This window comes from Dromaius novaehollandiae, chromosome 2 (assembly GCF_036370855.1).
Source record: "Dromaius novaehollandiae isolate bDroNov1 chromosome 2, bDroNov1.hap1, whole genome shotgun sequence".
Taxonomy (NCBI): Eukaryota; Metazoa; Chordata; class Aves; order Casuariiformes; family Dromaiidae; genus Dromaius; species Dromaius novaehollandiae.
Window position 1 is genome coordinate 34,469,333 of NC_088099.1, and position 19,839 is coordinate 34,489,171.

Consider the following 19,839-nt stretch of genomic DNA (forward strand, 5'->3'; position numbering starts at 1 on the left):
ATCAGACATCTATGGAACTGTGCAAATGGAATAAAAGCTTTTGAAATTTAGAGTAAGAAGAAACATTAATCACAAATCCTTTTTTTAACCACTTTATTCAAACCTGAGCACCTCAATATAAAACTAAACACTGGTGAACTGTCATTTTCCTTGCTAAATCCAGATTACTGCAAATTTAAAATCTGCACAAGTAAGTTTCTGCTATCAGCTCAACATTTAAATAGACTAATTCATCTCTTCTGACACACTTGGTAGATTTCATATAATGAAAATAACTAAAAGAATTAGTGCAATATACTGGACAGATCAAAATAAAAAGTACTTTGGAAAACAAAGTTGCAAAGTTCATTACTGACAGACAGCAGTACTTATGTTACAGATACAGGAGCATCATTTATTACTGTTCTAACCATAAAGGAAGAACTTAGAACCCCCTTTGATTAGAGAGGAAAAATGTTAGCTTTATGTAACTGTACATTCTGTATACCTGTAAGCAACTCTTAAATATTACAGAAAGTATTAAACAAATGTAGACTACAATGCAGAGTACCCTATTTACAGTACATTAATATCCAAATTTAAAATCAAGTTGAATGTACATAATTGTTAGTGCACTATTTTTTCCGGGGGGGGGGGGGGGGGGAAGGAGGGGGAACCACGGGACATAAGAAACTATAATGGCCAGCAATGATCAAAACTAAGAAAGAAGTCACAGACATAGAGTTTGTTGTGGTTTTACTTGAAGAGCTCTTACGGTTTGTAGAGGAAAAAATCCTATGCTGCAAAGCTGAATTTACTGGTTTGCACCTTCTGAACACATTAAAAATGAAGTTAAACTTCATTTAATCACTATTTTCTTTAGACAACTAACTGGGTTGATAAAATTTACATACAGTGTACCAACTAAAATTCCACTTTTCTGCAAGCATGAGGTTCTTAAAATTGTTAATGCAAATGTTTCTGTAATTAAATTATTAAACTATGGAATGTATAACTAAACAGTAGATACCTGCAGAAACAACTGGTTGCATCAATACCATGCATAAATTTAATCAATTTTAGACCCTGTTTCTAAAAAGGTTTTAAAGCACAATTGAGAAGTACGAAAAGTCCCAATTCTATTCTTTATAACAGTAACCAGTTTTGGAGCTACAGGAACTGGCCAATTAGGTCCATGGAAAACAGTTCTTCTATATCCCTAATGGCAAGTGATTTTTAAAACCTTTCAACTGAAGCAAGTTTATTCCACTTCCATCTCTCCTCTACTGCTGAAACATTACAGCCAGTGATACATGCATGTTAAACTTAAGGTCAAAAGAAAATTCTGCATCATAAACTTGACTATTATCATAAGTCTCTTCGCTGTTTGGAAGCTGTACTGGGCCAGGTTAAGCACTCCAACTCCATTGTTATTAACAGTTAGGAAGCAGAAGAATATTCAGAACAGTTTAAAGCAATTGATGTTTTAGTTACTACAACATTGACTCTTGGGTGGTTGAGTAGGTTCAGTGAGGTCTACTCCTCTTCCTCTGGCAGAGTTGGCACCTGCATTCTGTGGTTCATTCTTGGGCAATTTTTTTGCTATAAAATCAACAAGAAATAATCATTAAAACTGAGACTGTACTCAGATTAAATCATTTGAGTACACAACTTGTTAGCACTTTATTACTCTACAAGAGTGTCAGTATAATCACTATAAAATCTGAACTGAGATGGTGTGTTGGTAATAAAAAAAGTTAAGACACTTAACATCTTAATCATTAACTACATTAATGTATTTTCATTCTTGAAAATCATGTAGTAACTTGAACAGTAAAAAGTATCTGCCCAGGTGTGCCATGCTAATAAATGATGACTTTTTTGGGAAGCACAGAATAGGCTGTAGATCAGCAGCAAAATGGACAGAGATGGGTCAAACTAAGAAATCTGTCTAGCCAGAATGCATTTTTGCACACAACATATAAAATGCCCTCAACACTAGATCTCTCTCCTCTTTTTCCAAGCTGTCCTTTCTCTCCACCTCTTATAAGTTAACTGAGTGCAATTGTTTCTTCATCATCCTTGTGGCTCCAAGGTAGAGTGAGTGGGTGAGTGGGTGAGTGGGTGAGTGGGTGAGTGGGTGAGTGGGTGAGTGGGTGAGTGGGTGAGTGGGTGAGTGGGTGAGTGGGTGAGTGGGTGAGTGGGTGAGTGGGTGAGTGGGTGAGTGGGTGAGTGGGTGAGTGGGTGAGTGGGTGACAATTTTTACCTTTCCCGAGCAGTAGCTCTTTCTAGCAGTTTTTTGATGGACAGAAATTTAAGTTCTAAATAACAGGACCTGGAAAGGAAAGACTTCCCTAGGGCAGACTCTCCCATGTTCCCAGGAACCAGTAACTATCCCTGCTCTACAGTTTGGCTGCATAGTCAGACTCTGAGGTAATTACAGTGGCCAGCTTATGAAAGAGTGACTTTTCCCAAAAGGAATGAAATTGAAGTACAAGAATGGGCAGCAGTAAGATTAGCAGAATATACAAGATGAGCTCTGTTAAGAGAAACCCAGAATATGCATGATATGAAGAAAGCTGCTCACACAATACAAAGGGACATAGCATCAGCAGAATAATGCCATCACAGCACTGTTTTGGATTCTAAAACCAGAAATCAACAGCAACTTTCTCTTTAACTGGAAATTTTACACAAGCTCTAAAGCAGTCAGTCCGCAGTGAATGTAGCTTATATCCCTCTCATCTGTCCATGTTGTCATTTTTCATTTTCTCCCATTTTTGAAGATCATATTTATGTATGGTCCTCATAATTGCATTCATGCTGTGCAAAAGGCCATCCTGAATATCACATTTTGGGGATGCATTTCTCGTGTTTAACAACTATTCAAAATGCACTGTAACTGAGCACTTCTGTATCATTAAATGCAAGCCTGCCTCAAACATTTATGACAAAATATATGCTTTCTACTCAGTTTTGTGCATTTTTTCAAGTAGTTATGGTTAATATTAAGCAATTACTTGCTATAAAATGTTAGCAATAATTTAATCCGCATCTGATGGAAGCTTGAACCAGACCACAAATTACCTTTTGCTTTACTGATTAGGAAAGATGAAGGTACAAGCTATTTAGAAACAGTTTTGACAGTAATGCTGCTGTTTTTCACAAAAAGTGGGATAGAAATGTCATTGTAGTGCAAAATGTAGAACACATTAATATGGTTATTTTATACTATATATTAGTATCTGCCAGTAGCAGAGTCACTACTGTGATTAAGGTTATTACTAAATATGGCAATGGACTGACCTAAAAACCTATGCTTTCTTTTTCTGCTTTTATATTTATCATTAATAATGAAATGCAACTTTGTATGCATCAATGTAATTCACACAAAAATGTTATGAGTCTGATACAGTGCATATGGTATATCATGTCTATTTCTTTTAAAGACACTATGTCCATTGAACATGAATTTTTACACATTTATATTCATAACTGCTTATATGAAAATACCTAGAATCACTTGTTCTGTAATACTTTTTGTTCATTTTATATTCTAGATTAACTTGCAAGACCGCAAAAATGTACACTTAAGCAGAAAACAAGTTCACTTGGGTTAAAATACAGTGGTTCTATCTTAAAATTTAAGATAAAACTATTTTCATAATAAAATTTCTACTTACTATTAAACGTTAGTATACTTACAGAAATCCCTAACCTACGTTAGGGCTAAAAATATGATGTTAGTACATATACTTTTCACACGAAGTATCCTTCTACTTGAGCATCGAATTTAAACACACATACTCATCTTTGGCATTCTGGATTTCAGATAGCTGTATTTGGAATTCAAATAAAATCTTAACACAGAAGCATATTTAGCAAATATTTGGTTTAGACTAAAATTAGTACACTTGACTTTTTGTGCAAGGCCATTACACTTCTATTTTGCAATAATGTTCTCGGCTTCAGTTACCTTTGCCTCATAAAAGGTACATTATTCTAGGTTCTGCACCAATACAAGCCAGCATGATATCTGCTCTAAACAATGTACCATTAAAAAACATGTTTATACACTTTAACTTATATTCTCCTATTAATTTGATAAACAAATCCCAAACACATTTTATGCTTAGAAGAGCTAAGTAAAGCTTTTTATGGTTATCCTATACCATGGGAAAACTTTTTTTCCCCCCAGTATGTAACAGCAATTACATCTTAAACTTGAAATAGTATAAATGATCATGGAACTGAAATACGTAGACTGAACTTCCTTAATAGAATCTGAAAGCAATCTCACTTAGTTGTTCCAAGTTAGTCCAAGAAAATACCTAAACCCTTGGCAACTACGCTTCAAGTACATTTATCCGACTTTTGAATATTTAAAAAGATCTGAAAGGACCTTAACAAAACAAAAACTTCAGTGCCACAGAAGAAGCAAGACTATAAGTAAAAGAGCTTGGACAAGAACTGTCCTGACAGCACAAATCTCAGGAAAAGAATTTCCCTGAGCTGTGATTTTGTTCTTAAACTCACCAATTGCCATGAAAATTTCATTTACGTTCATAGATGTTTTCGCAGATGTCTCCATGAACAATAAGCTGTTGTCATCTGCATAAGCCTGTGCTTCCTGGAAGTTAAAATGAGAATGCATTACTTCATTTTTTTCATCACACGGTTAGTACACACAGCACTTTTACTGCTACAAAGGGACAATTTCTATTTCATTTTAACAGGAAGTTCATTGAAACACTCATGTGACAATGTTTCATTCATAATCACGAAGTTATAATAAAGCTTCAGTACAATAGTTAAACATTTAGCACTGCAATCTTAAAAATCCTTACTTGTCTTAAAAATATTCAGATTAAAAAGCCCAAAGCAAAAATAAATAATAAAAACACTTATTAAAAACAAAACCCTGATCCATGACTCTGGCTGTGATAACAAGAATGAATAAGCTCCAGAAAGTACCATCTAATGTGAAAAAGTCTGCCATCCAGGAAAGAAGACAGCTTGTGAGCTATTCTGAAACTCTCAACCACTGAGGCAGATGTATCAGTTTCACAATAGTTTCACTATTCTTACAGAAATTTGTGATTATAAAAGTATTTAATATTTTGTCACATTTACCTCCTTTTTCAGTCTGAGTTTTTATCTGAAACACGCACTTTTTAGACTCATAAAAATTGTCCTATTTTTGCCACTTCCTATTAGCCAGTTCAGCTAAAAATCCCTAGTTCCTTATAATTATGTAACTGCCTTTGAATTCAATAGGGAATAAGCAAAAAAAAAAATCCCTAGAATAGCTATGATGAAAAAATGCATCATCCATAGCATTTTGTACTCATTAAGTGACATCTACTAAGATCTATGTAACAATATCTGAAATAACACATTAATGAACACTTGGAAGTCTCAGATGTGTTGTCCAGTGAAAAAGGGAATGTCACAGGCTTCTTCTGGGCTTGAAGTCACCTTAACAAAAATACTAATACTTGAAAAATGTGTCAAACCAGTTCTACTTTGGTGAAAGAAATTGGAAGTTAAATTTGATTAAGTTTCAGGACTGTGTACATGTGCAAAGCTTTTTAATAAAATATTGTTTTCACAAAACACGAAGTTATACTAAGATACACCTTTATGTCGCAATTGACATGACAATATACAATTAGAAAACTGAATTGTTGAATTCTGGGAGAATACATAAAACACTACTAATATTCAAATATCTGACTCCTGAAGTTATGAAAAGATTCACTACTATACACAACAGTATCTTGCATGATGACACCAAATATAGATCAAAACAGTAGGAAAACTGATGACTAACATGCTATCAAGTCCATTTGAACTCTAGATACTGTTTTTATCAGTCCCAATGATAATTTGAGGTGGAAGATAGGAAGAAGTCACATCAAAGGAGAGAAATTCAATTAGCCTTAAAGATATGCAAATAAATTAGGTCTTGAGTAATTAAGTTTGACTTTGAAGAATAACTATTTCTATACAATTCAGTTAGTTTCAGTTCACATTTATATTTAACAGCATGACTTCTAAAACAAGTAGTCAGGCTACATATATAACCATCTTGGAAACGTATTTACTTTCTATTGCAACAAAACGCTGTTTTTATAAACACAAGTTATGCATACATACCTGGAAATCCACAGCTCTTTTGCTAGCTAGGTCAGCTTTGTTTCCTGCTAAAGCTATTACAATATTAGGACTTGCTTGCCGCTGAAGTTCTTTGACCCAATTTTTCGCTCTGGCAAAGGACTCCTGTTAATGATTGCAAAGTGATGCAACTGAGTTTTAGCATCCTTTTGTACTCACCTATTATTCCAATCTCTGCTATCTGTACTTTAAGCAAGAGACCGATACAAGGCTGCTATAATTGTCCAAAGGCAAATTCCAACTTGCCAAGTGAGCTTTTTATGTAAAACATTCCCACCTTGGTTCTCAAATATGCTCAGTTGGGACAATGCTGAGAAAGTAATTAAAGATAAGAGGACTTGCATAGCCAGCATAAGGAAGGAGAAATGGTTAAGAGAGAAATGGGGATTTTAATTTCTCCCCCAGAAGAATCAATTTCATGAGCAGCGATACTGAAAGGGTCTCAAATATTTTGTAATTGTCGAGTGCGTTATGGCACAGAGTTTGGGGGGTTTTGGTTTTTAAGTCTCATCTTACCAAAAGGAAATTGTATCAAACACCATATTAAACTTAGGTCAGATAAGTTCAAAAAAAAAAAAAAAAAAAGCTTAAGATTTGGTCTCAATGGTTTGTGCTACCTTTCCAATCCTTTCCTGTAACATGTAACAATAAGATTAGTGTTTTCCACTATCAGAAATAAACTGCACCAGCAGTATGGTGAGAGAAATAGCACAATTCAGGGGAACTGATTTAAAGGTAAGTTCAAAAAACTTTGCAAAAGAATTTTCTCTCTAGAAAATGCTTTTCAAACCATTGGTTTATAGACTGTACAAGGTTCTGTGGAACACAGCACCTTTAAATTTATCCCAGTTAAAAGTGAAATGAATAATGGTCCACCAATGCAAGAGTTAAACATAGTCCAACAGTCTTCAAAAGCATGTGAATCTCTGCTTCAATCTAATGAAATATAAAGCTTCGCTGTACCAACAGAAATCAAAAGCAAGCTACATTACTTATATAGCTATATAAGTATTTATTAATAAAAGTATTTCATTTCTGACATCATAATCTAGTTAAACTATGCTTTGACAGTTACTAATGGATACGTTACTATCACATATTACTGGCTCAGGGCTAACTTGTCCTGATGGGACATGCTTCCATTGAAGAAAAGGATATGCTTCACAGTGGACTGAAAAATCTAACTGGTCATAAATCAGTTCTATTCTCTTTCAATCCTCTTTTAGCATTTTGCTCCTAAATATGAGATATACTGCTTGCTCAAAAATACAAGTTTTCTGTGTAGAAAATTGTCAGTTAATACACAGACTGCATTTAAAAAGGTTTTTTTTTTTTTGTTACAGCACAATAAAACCTCAGTCACCTTCAGCAGAAGTTTAAAAACACTTTCAAGGGTTAAACCTGCCAAGTCTCACAGGAAATTTCAGTGGCACTCCACTGAAGTGCCCACCAGTTAGATTAATTCTTTCATTTATGCTGCAATATGAAAGAGCCACAGACAATAAAAACAGTAAGAAACTTAAAATCTTAACTTAAAAAGAATCCTGAAGATTGCATTTTGGCAAAAAAAGGTTTCTAGCCATAATTTAATATTGCATAGACCAGTACGAAATGATGAACTGATTCACACAAGTCAGTGAAAGAATCAGTAAGAGAATCCAGATCAACTCAAGTCCGATAACTCCTAGACCCCCTTTTGTTTCTCCGTATTGTACTTACCTCATTTGTAATGTCGTATACAACTATAGCTGCTTGCGCTCCTCTGTAGTACATGGGTGCTAAACTGTGATATCGCTCTTGCCCAGCTGTATCCCAAATTTCAAATTTTACCGTTGTATCGTCAAGACACACAGTCTGGGTTAGAAAAGCAGCTACAAAAAAAATAGAGGTGCTGAAAACAGAAGTTTGCTTATATTTCTATATTCCTATAAAATTAAGTTCACAAAGATGTATCAAGCATCATTTCCTTAAACACTTAAAGCCTATTAATAAAATATAATGGGCCTGAAGCTGCTAAAGGTATTAACCACTAGAGATTAATTCTGATCTGCACAGAACAGCTTTTTGGACAACCAGTCTTTCCTCAAGTTAAAGAGGAAAAAAAGTAATTGGACAGATTTCCTATAATTTTTTTGTAATAGCAAATCTGATGAACCCAAGCCTTCTCTCAAGTCTTCTAGATACATTTCATATAAATGCAACAGATAATACAGAGCACCAGTAACAGCATCCTGCCATGCCACACTCCAACAGCTCAGATATTTACAGTTCTACACTGTACTTACATTCTGTGAATATGTTAAAGCCTAGATTTTCAGTTCATGACAACTTCATCTTAGTTAAGATATTTGGAAGTAAGAATCACTTCTCAAAAGTTTTTGCTTTTAAAGCAGCCATATAGCCATATTTTTCACTCTTCAAGTCATCTCAAGAATTTATTTCAGCATAATTTTCAGAGCCTGCAGCTTCAAGAGAACCTGCATCCATTGCCACAATAGCTGAAGGCGTTTATCTACCTAAATGTCATTATCCTAAATGATGTTCTTATAATTATGGAAAACAGAAAGTAACTGATATCAAGTCTTCAAAAAGTTACTGCTAGTAAAAATTTTCCATCCAGATTAAGATTATATATTAGAAATACAGAGGGGAATATCCATACGATACAGAAACGCATATTATCAACAGTAAGCTACAGTCTAAAGAATCTATTGGGAGAAAACACTGAAAAGCAAGCAGATTTCCTTCTGCTAGGCTTTTTTTTTTTTTTTTTTTAAACACTCCTGGTTTTTACATAGTTGTATTTTTTACTTTAGCTTTTCAAATTTTAAAAAGGAAAAAAAATATCACGGTAATCTGACAAGCTGTCTTGATTACCTGCTTTGTGAAGTCAGTAACATGTTGTCTGCCCAAATCTCGTACACCCCACACAACAGGGAATGCTACAGTTCCAAGAATTTAGATGGAAATTTTGAGCAATTCAGCATAAATGCTTGAGGTTGTTTTTCCAGTCATGACAGACATTGAGTGAAATAATACTGTGGACTGGCTTGCCCTTTCTCCTTCTATAAAAAAATTAAGAAAATTATTTTCAGTACCTTTTGCTTTGATGAAATGCTAAGAAAAGCCTCCTGCTTTGCAGAACTGGGTCTCATCAGTAAGCATACTGACAGACTGTGGCAGATTTAACTCAAATGTCTGAGGCTGCACTGATCCATAACCCTTTCACACCTGGGATATCACCCTGCCCACATACTCCAAGGCATTCTAGCCTGCAAAATCAATCCTGAACTGCTGCAACTTTCAACCCAACCTATTAGAGTAAGCCAAAGCAAGCCAATCTTGCTTTGCAAACGAAACTAACTACCATCCAGAAACTGACTAGCAAGTGGGCAGATGTTCCTGCTTCAGGGGTGTTAGCATCCCTCAGAGAGAGGAGCAGGCAGGCTGGAGAAGGGGAAAACTTTGATGTTCCAATGTTAAAGAACTGTAACTCTCTCCAAATGCTAAGTATTCAAGCACTGGTAAAACAGGCTACTCTTGATAGTTCCCTAACCAGCCAAGGATCACAGGGGGGAGGGGGAGGATTCTTCATCAGAATAAGGGTTTCCTTCTCAGAACCAGCTCAATATTATATTCCTCCAAGGCAGAGATGGGATGTTAAACAAGTGGAATTTGAAATTCTTACAGACATTCTCTTCAACAGAAGAACGTACCTACACTCCATAAATGAAGGGACATATTCAGAAAGAATTAAAACAAGGGATTTATTCTTTGACATCCTTTTGCTTTCGCTGAAAGGAACCTTTCAACCACCATAGAAATGCCAGTAACTAACCTACGTAAATAAAGTAGCTTTCTTTTATCTCACAAGGCCATAGTTAATTGATAACTAATTGATTAACTGTGTTAATTATGTGAAACCCAATCAATCTTACCAGCCATACTTTCATCTTAAGCCATTCGCGAGCATTGCTACACTAGTCCAAAGAGGCAAAGCCTAGGTATCATATACACCACCATCACATTGTCAACATGTCTGCCTCTAACAGCACTCTCTTCCAGAAGTTATTTTATTCAGATTCACAATGCACATAAGTGCCTCTTTGTTCAAAGGCCCTTCTGTATATAAAGAAAATTATACCTTCAACAGAGGCTACAGAATTAGACTACTTTCTCTAAACAAAAACAGTTTTTGAACCCCAATATTGCTGCATTTATTACCTCTCAGCTGTGTAACAGGGCATTTCCTTGTTTTTGTTTTATGTAAAAAGGGAGCACAAGTTATATACAGTTTATAATAAACTCCGTATTATCTTAACTTGGACTTAAGTTCTTATTTAACCTTTATATAGCTTTTAAACAGTTGAACGGTGTTTAGATTATTGCTTATCTATCCAGATACCAAAACAAAAAACAAAAAGGAAGTTAAATGAATCAGAGATTACTGACATTCTACAAAGGATTTCAATGAACTTTAACATTATTTTCTTCTAATTAAAAAAAAAAAAATGCCAAAACAGGAAGGTTAACTTTCTACAGATCTTTGTGAAAGCTTTCCACACTACGACATTGCAGAAGCCTTTCACACCAACACCTATCCTAAAGCCACCGTAAGAGACACCTAGCCAAAAATGAGCTCTAATAAGAGTGCTAAAGGAGAAAAGTGCTTCCCCCACTTATACTGAGATATACAAAGTAAATACATGAGTCTAACAGCTAGAAACAGTGTAAAAAAACTGATGCAATAAAGTTCAGCTTGTCCTTTTTATTTTTGTAAGCTTTGTAGATTTTTACATTTCAACAACTGTTCATGTGTAAAGACACATGCAGATGTCTGAAAGGGCTTCAAATAAATATTACAATGGAACACAGGCTCATTCATGCAAAAACAGTAACAGGGGCTACTAGAGAACATTAACCAGTCTATAAAATCTGTATCTTGTTTAAGTCTGCATACCAATAGGTGGTTATAGGGGAAGTTCACATGTAAGCAAGGAGGAATACAGATCAGAAAGCACAAATGGTTTCAATACACAAGATTACAGAAGGAAACTTCCAATGAAAAAAATAATTATGACAAAACAAAAAAGTCTGTTCACTTTTAAATGGGAACTTTTTCGACTTCTAGTAGTGCCTCCAGCATGTGTTTTGTTTGCAGCTATAAAATGTAAAGACAGCACATTTAATCCTGTGGTTACTAAGAAAAGTGCATCTAGAAATATATCAAGTTCTCTCAATTCAAAAGCAAAGCCAAGCTATGTAAATGACAATACAACCTTTTTGAAAGATGAAGAACTTTGTTTTCATAAAAACCTAGTTCTTATTTCTTATTAAGCAGTTATTTCACTCATGAAGTAAACAGCACCATTAGAATAGCTACACATCCATCCATGAAATTTAACATCAATCAATCCCAGTTTTCAAAACTATGCAACTCAAACACGCATTTACTTTCTCCATGTGACATGGATGTTTGCTGCAGCTGCGTGCCAACTACAACCTTTAGCTTAGTTAGTTACAGCTCTCAGTTAGAGAGACAGGTCTCAGATTTAATCCTTCTTGTCAATGACCCATCCTGCAAGTGACATTACATTCAAGGTTGTTAATGGCAAGGACAATATGAAGTCGATGTGAAACAAATTAACAGTATAATTTTCTCACCTCCAATAGTACTTTCTTGAAACTCATGAAACTGTCCCTTTACAAAACGAAGCACCAAACTTGATTTGCCAACTGCAGATTCTCCTAGAAGTACTAGTTTGAACTGGCAAATTTTATTTCCAGCATTTGGACCATTGGGTCTTGTTGCTCCTCGGTTAGCCATGCCCAAATTAGAAAGAAGTCCTTTGTTTCAAGTTCTTGAAAGCAAATTCCAGGATGCAAAACTCAGTGGTGCTTCTGCTAGTAACAACCTGTTTATGAAAAGATAGGGGGTGGTATCAGATTTACAAGCCAAATAAGAAAAATCTAATTCATCAATGCAACATGTATTACATATAACTAGTCCTAATATTTACCAAAGCCAATGGCCCAGAGTACAGCTACTGTCACTGTGAAGAAACAGTGATCTTCTCACATGCCTAGTATTCCTATTAAAACTTCTAATTAGGACATTAAAATCCAATCATTGTTTCTTCTTGCAAGACTTCAGTCTCTCATTTCATAACATACCAAAATTAAAGTTTAACAGCACAACAGATTCAGGCTTCCACATTATTGCTAAAATCTCAAACAACAAAAAAATTATTTTCAGAATTTTGCTAATTAAGCAATGCTTGATTACTCAGAAGTTATCACCAGTAAAGAACAAAAAAATCTTTGGGCAAATTGAGAAACTGAGTCACCATATCAAGTTCTTTGCAAGTATGCTTTATCAATTCGTCTCTATCGTGCATATCAAAATGCATTTTCCTTAAATAAAAAATACAGAAAATCGTGAGGTACAAATCACTAATACCTTTTCTAGTTAACAAACATTCTGAGAAGCAAAAATACAAAGCCTTTCCTACGTAGAAAACCAAACTGCCTTCAGAGCACTACGAAACCTAGACCACTTGGTGTAAGCCACCAGAAAACTATCATATGGTGATAAATTGATATTTCTAATACTAATACATGTCCTAGTGGATCAGTATTCGTATCTGAGATCTTTGTTAATAACATGCTAGCAGTATATTCTTGGCCTATCTCCTCAACTTGTAAGCTCCTTCAAAAAAATTTCAGCGGATGTATCCATATGCACAGGGAAGCCTATAGGCTCTGCTGGCCTCACTTCTGAGCCTAAGATTTATGTTTTTACACACTTAACAGTACAGATGAAATCTTTTTGTAGGTAGATGCTGCTGTATGAAACACTGGCATAATATCACCTGTCTAGCTTTTCTGTATTCCCTCTCCTCTCACTTCCCGAAATAAAATTCCAAGACATTCCATAGGAAATAAACCTAAATGATGGTCACTCAACTCTGTATGAAGGAGAGATATTTCTATATTTAGGTTGTTAAAAAACAACCTAAAACTTTGTCCTACTCTTGTGGGCTAACTACTTGAATTAAGTGTACTTGTTGAGGATATAGCTTGTCTAGTATCTAAGACACAAGCAAGTTTAGAGCACATTTTCCTAGTGCAAAATATAACTAATGTTGCAAAATTGTAAGCAAATACACTGTCAAACAGCTTCTTGCTCGCTCTTTCTTACATTTTGAATGAAGCAATAGTTTCAATCATTAGCCATCTTCCTGTTTCAAACCATTTAAGCATAGGTATCAGGCACTTGAGGATTCCAGTTTACTACTTACCTACACAACACCTAGCTCACAAACCAATCATTCATCTTACTAACGACCCTTTTGTAAATTCACCACAAGTTCTGCACAATTAATAGAAGAATCTCCTGTTCTGTGGAGTGCTTCATGGCTAGCAGAAACCTGTTCTCCAACAAAATACTCCCTTAACTCCTGATTTCCACACATGAAGTCAGAAAGAAACCATGAAATTATTTCTTTACCAACAAAACAGTTAAAATAAATTGGTACTTTCTCACTGTACAAAGAATCTGAAAATAGGTCTTAGAAAGAAAATATTTTCCGGTGTGTTACGGATATTTTTATTCTCTTATGTTGCTCCTTTTCCCATACCTCAAAATAATTTAGCATCTTCCAGGTAGAATATTCCAATCTTGTATTCATCCCTGTCTGTCCTGAGTTTCTGTCCTGTTTGACAATTACATCATTAAATCAATAGAATTCTTTATTTCACTATTGCAATACAATCAAAATATCATTTTAGATATATGTTCTCACAAACACAAGGAAGAAAAAGCATGGCACAGTGAATGAAAATTTCTTTGAGACAAAAACGCTCCTGAAAATCTACCCCTATTATCAACTACTATAACAATGACACATTTGAATTCCTTTTCCATTAATCTAAAATTTTTGAACAAAAATTAATTTACACTGCAAGAATGGATCTAGTTATTCTAAAAACAATATCAGACCTCTTATCCTTATGGCATAAAAAAAATTGGTGCAAGGCACCAATTCTCAGGCAAGATTTTTTTTTCCATGTGCTGTTGAGAAGTTGTGAAGCAATCTGGATAAAAATGTATGAATGACAAAAGTTAATTTCTCCCTAATTACATTACAAGAAATAAAACTGCAGGACGTAGCCAGAAGAGAGGCAGCTCACGATACTGTTGGCCATTTGTTTCTCTCTAGACTTTGGAAAAGGAAGACAATCGTTCAAATTATTTCTGTTTTAAAATAAAATACTTCTGCTTGCACTGTAGCATTCTAGTGTGCTTGGACAGTCATGAAATTATTTAAAAACCTTCATCTTAATTCATCCTCTTAATTCATCTCTTTCTAGACTCTGCAGCATTAATGAAGACATATAAGGGATAAATCCAACAACCAAGTGGATTAGTACTCTTTGTGAGCAAGCGACAAGTGACTTCTAGAGGTTGTGCAGTGAGGAAATCTACAACCACAGTGGTTACTCTCTGTGGCTTTTTTTGCTTGCTTTCTGTCTACTGTACAAAGTACTACAAACAAAAGCAGGCACTCTAGAAAAACAGCCAAGACTGATTTAATTCACATAGCATCTATTCATTTCAGTTGGCCATTTACAGCCTTTAGTAATTCAGATTATACATCACTTAAAAACAGTTGAAACAGCTTGTCAAGGCAAATATGTAATTCAGTTTTTGTAAACTGTCCAATATATAGAAATTAGAGGTTTATGTGAAGAACTTTTAAGTTTACAGCTTTCTAACACCCTTTGCCCTTCAATCACCCTAAACACTCAGACATCACATGAAATTAATCAGTTGTCAAGTCAATAGCAATCATGCTCCCTGCAAAACCATCAAGTCCTGGAAGCATACTGCAAATATCCTTCATTTAATAGTTACATCAATATATCTAATAACTTAATGCTAAAAACTACCACAATCATACCACCCACTTTTTAACAGGTTGGGATAAAAAATGCACATCTGAAAACCCCGTAAAGCATACCCAGCTGATACTGATATATAGAAAAATCACCATCACCTTCTACAAGCCTAAGTGGAAACCATCATGTTTTGAGTTTCAGATCATACTGAAACTATTCTGTAAGTGTGGAACACAGCAGCATCCAAGTGTGAAGAGACAAATAAAAAGATTTTCTTAATCTGAAGAAAAGCAGTACTATAGTTTGACATGCAGCCATTATAAAACACTGCTGGCCTATTTTATTTATTTATTTATTTTAAGATTTGTGCGCTGAACATAACACCTCACAAGGACTTAGAAGCAGCCTTCGATGCTACAAACCCCATACAATCTCCTAGCCTCCAGCCACATTTGTTCTCCATTTCCTTAGATCATCTGTAAAACTAGCCTTGGGAATCATAAAAAAAAGCACCATGCAGAAGAGAAAGAAACCATTTTCTGTACCCTAAACACACAAACTGTAAATTCAAGTCTTTTTTGACAAATGGCCTTCCAAAGAATTCTGAATACTTAACAGCTTAGCAGCTGTACCTATTCCATATGCTGAGCTTTGATGAAAATCTCCAGGAAAAAATCTAGTACCCCCTCAAGTTTCATATGCTGAATAATCTCTGTAATTTATTGATTTTTTGGAATACTCAAAGAAAGAAAACCTTAACAAGACATTTTCATTCATTTACACAAAAGCAAGTATACAACAGTTTGACCTGAATCAAGCTTTTAAAATTACATGTAAGGAAGTAATGTAAGGAAATGATTTATATAAGGATCTGCTGAGGAAACTACTTCCATTTCTGAAGGTTTTCAATATACCATCCATAGTTTCATAGATAGATGGCTTCATATGTATAGAAATGACAGAGATTTTCTTTCTTTTACAGAGTATTATGTGAGAACTATCATATACTACTAGGCAAAGACCATTTTGCATTCTTGAGCACTACAACAATAACATGAAGGGTCCTTCTGCTAAGTAGGAACTTGCACTCTTGAGTATCCCCCAACATGATAGCAACTTAGTACCCAAATGCCAGAAGAGCAAATTTTGGTGCATATTATCAGGAAAGTACTCTTGTTAATCCTGTCAAGTAATTTACCAGATGCTGGGTTTATTCTCTTCTCATCATCCCCCTAGAAAAGAAACTTCTATGCTGCTAGGTAGCATTTGTTAAGTTTTATTTATAAGAGAAGGTAGTGTTTTCATAACTATTTTGATAGAACATCATGTAAATTTTCTCATGTTTGAGGCTAAAAAAAAAATTTCTATCCTCACCAATACCTAAAACCTCACAATTCAATGGGATAATTCACAAATTGCATCTATCCAGTCATGTGTTTAAATCAGTGCCTATTTAAACTACAAGAAAGCTAACATACAAGAATCAAAATATCATTAGTGACAAAAGCCAGCCTACCAATGGGATTAAGACAGCTAACAGCATTCCTACAATGAATGAATCGTGCATTATCAAATACAAAGACCACAAAAGAAATTCATGATGATAAACTTAAAACTGGAACACACCACAACTTAAAATATTTTGATATTTCATAGCCAATAACAAGTTTTTTGTTTTTTGTTTTTTTTTTTACCATGAACATACTTTAATATCTTAATAATTTCTAATAAACTTCATCATATTTTGTGACTAGAGACAGAAATATAAAATGCAGATCAGTAAAAAACAGACTCTAAACAACTTCTCAATTCAGGGATGAAATATTTTAGATACATATATGCTTTCAAGTTTCAGGTTACTGGCAAATTAGAACTGATAAGTGACTGCTGCTGCTGCTGGCTGACTGTATTTGAAATTCAGTGTTGACAGTGTCTAACACAGTCAAATAACATTGAGATTACAGCCATTAGCTACTTCAAATTTGTTTATACTGAACTATCTTGAATGTTTTAAACAGCAGTATCTAATTAAACTTAGGTGGTAGGCACTCCTACTAGCCAATGTTCTGTTATTCTTTTTCCAGGTTGACAAAATTAGCATGGCATTGTATTGCAGCATTCAAGACTAACAGGTACAACTATCAAAACATTTATCATATGTAAAGCACTTTATATTGAAACATAATGAAATAGTAGGTTAAACAAGTGAATCAATAGTAGAAGAAATTCATGACCTTCCAATTAAAGATAACAGCCATCTTGTAAGTTTATATGATGGATGTATATTATGAATTGCTTTGAGATAAACTAGTTTATCATACCGGAAATGCAAGCAATGACGACTGTATTATCATTGTCTCTAACCACCTCATTTCAGTTAACATCCGCGCTCTCTTGACATTTCTTATTATAAAGTAAAAATACGCACAAGCAAATTATCCATCCTCCAACTCTAAGAAGCCACTAGCAAATTGGAAAAAACAAAGCTACCATGCTTTTTACTTGTTCCAAGTGTTACTTGGAGTTAGTTAATTTCAGCTTAACTGTTCAATCTCTTTTCCACTCCTAGGTTGAGAGAAGGTGAAGTTAAAAAACATACAAAGTCAAAAGTTTACAAAAAAAAAAATCACACAAAATGCTGAGGGACTATTTTTGTCTTTCATGGCCTTACTGTTTTGAACAGCATTCTGATATCTTTTAGAGGAGAGTGGGATAGCTAAAAACTACAAGAGCATAGGTTTGTCTCTCCACCATGCTATAGTTTTAGCCCTAGCCCCAAATCTTATGTACAAGTAAATACACTAGGCCTGTACTGGGCGGTAAGCAAGGTAAGGAGCCAGGGGGCTGCCGTGCCTGATTCAGGATTCCCTGGATGGCAACATGTGGTCAGGGTATTTTTCTTCCCTCCTTATTCATCGTCCCTCTCCGGGTCGCAGACAAAAAAAAAAAAAAGAGACCCATCACCCATCCTCCCCTTCCCTATCACAAGGCAACTCGAAAGATACACCCCTTCCCTTGCAGGAGGACTAGGCAGTGGTAACCCACAGCAGAAGAGTCCACAGGCAGGGAGAAGCCTCACTCCCCCCCTTCTCGCCGTGATCCTGGGCCCAGCTCCTCCAGCCCCCGCCACCGCCTTCCCTCCCCCGCGGCTCCTTTCCAGCCGCAGGCAGAGGAATAAGGGGAAGTGGGAGAATCGGGGGCGCCATTTTGAGTCGGGAAAAGCCAGACCGGCCTCTCCCCTCCGCCCACCGGGCTGCCCACCGGGCTGCCCACCGCGGCAGCCCGCACCGCGGCCCAACGCTCCCGCACCGCCCGGCGGCAGTGGTGCGCGCACCCAGGCGGCCACTGGGCGCTGCAGCGGCCGGAGGAGAGAGCCGCGAACAACGGCCCGCCTGCCGCGGGCCGCGCAGGCCCCCGCCGCCCCGCGAGCGGCCCCCCGCCCCCGAGCCCCGCCGCCCCCTCCTCACCTGGCCGGGCCGCGGCGGCCGCGCGCGGGGGAGGCAGGGGAGCCGGGCGGCGGCGCCTCTCTCTGTCCCTGCGGCAGGGCCGGAGGACGATCCAGGGCCGGGAGGGGAGGCGGCTCCCCGCGGAGCGCAGCAGCGGCTCGGGGCGGGGGCGGTGCTGTGCCTCGCCCGCGCCGTCGCCAGCTTCCGCCGCCTCCTCGGCCCGGACCAAAACACACACGCACTTCCGCCGCCGCCACGTCAGGGCCCGCACGCGGCATGCGCTTCCAGTTCGCCCGCACGTCACGTGGCCGCCCCCTCCCTTCCCTTCTTTCGGTTTCCTCCCCCCCCACCGCCTTTCGCTTTCTGTCCCGTTTCCCCCCCACCGCGCCCGGACCGTTACCGCGGCAACGCCGAAGGGCTATGACCCCACGCAGCGGCCTATGGGAGAGGCGGCCCCGGCGCCTAAACGAGCGGGGCTCGCTTCCTCTGCCCCCGCGGGGCCGCGTCGAGCAACGACACCCGGGCGCCGCGTCGTCCTCGTCTGTGTTAGCGGTCGGGCAAGGCACGAGGGAGTTACTAGTGGCTGAACGAAAAGGACATGCCAGCGGGGGGCCAGCCGGGTCCTCGATTTGCAGGGAATGCCTTACCTCCTGCTCCCCTAAGTATTGAGGAAAAGTCACTGAGAACAACCATGCCTCCCAAATGCCTGTCTGCTAGAAACAGCAAGCACAGCATGGCACGATGTGGCTGCTGAGGTGCCAGGGATGTGAACGGGATTCCCTGCAAAACTTCCTTATGTCCCAATTCAGTGCTTTAAAAGGACCAAAGCCCTGAGCCAAATTAACAGAGAAGGAAGTACACACAAAAATTCTGAATCACAATTGGGAATCTACTTACCATTTTTCTTTAATCAAACAACTACTGATAAAGTTTTCGGGATAGGATAAATACTGGGAGAGTGCTAAAACTGAACAGAATGGTTTGCCAATTTAGAAGAGTCTTCATTGCTCCATATATGGATGCAAATAGTACGTCTCCATATTTGCAAATGTTAGGTCATACACCTCACACTGGAGATTGCAGTACCTGCAGGATTTCTACTCTGTATTGCTGGTGTGTTGTATGAAGCCAACTGTAATCCTATATGCCTTTTTGATGTCTGTAACTGAGGAAGGATGTTGAAAAATCTGAGAGAATTCAGGAAAGGCCTATATTAATGATTAGAAAGCTGGAAAACTTCCCTCACAGTGAAATGTAAGAGCCCAATTTACCGACCTCACAAAAGAGAAGGATAAGAGACGCTTGGTCACAGATTATAAGCAGGCTGCACAGGAAA

At 37.2% G+C, this 19,839-nt stretch overlaps 1 protein-coding gene across 3 annotated transcripts; it reads right to left on the reverse strand.

The window, feature by feature from the left end:
• Positions 1–76: 76 nt before the first annotated feature.
• On the reverse strand, positions 77–18,663 carry RAB5A (RAB5A, member RAS oncogene family). 3 transcript variants are annotated; one of them, XM_026103779.2, is made up of 7 exons: positions 18,525–18,663; positions 13,797–13,871; positions 11,821–12,071; positions 7,876–8,027; positions 6,139–6,261; positions 4,516–4,609; positions 77–1,581 (listed from the first exon to the last, which is right to left on the reverse strand). In XM_026103779.2, exons 3-7 carry the CDS (start codon positions 11,981–11,983, stop codon positions 1,466–1,468), a joined length of 648 nt encoding a protein of 215 aa, XP_025959564.1. In that variant the 5' UTR covers positions 11,984–12,071; positions 13,797–13,871; positions 18,525–18,663; the 3' UTR covers positions 77–1,465. The 3 variants fall into 3 exon arrangements, with proteins under 3 accessions (XP_025959564.1, XP_025959565.1, XP_064362291.1); XM_026103780.2 differs by lacking the exon at positions 13,797–13,871 and having other exon boundaries at positions 18,525–18,662; XM_064506221.1 differs by lacking the exons at positions 6,139–6,261; positions 13,797–13,871 and having other exon boundaries at positions 18,525–18,662.
• Positions 18,664–19,839: the final 1,176 nt, after the last annotated feature.

What these genes read in the sequence shown, in the direction of transcription:
- RAB5A (XM_026103779.2), bottom strand. Translation starts at nt 11,983, where the DNA reads ATGGCTAACCGAGGAGCAACAAGACCCAATGGTCCAAATGCTGGAAAT. An exon ending in AAAGAGCTGTGGATTTCCAG is followed by an intron (nt 4,610 to 6,138) that starts GTATGTATGCAT and finishes TTTAACTTCCAG; the next exon opens with GAAGCACAGGCTTATGCAGA. An exon ending in TGAAATTTTCATGGCAATTG is followed by an intron (nt 1,582 to 4,515) that starts GTGAGTTTAAGA and finishes TTGATTTTATAG; the next exon opens with CAAAAAAATTGCCCAAGAAT.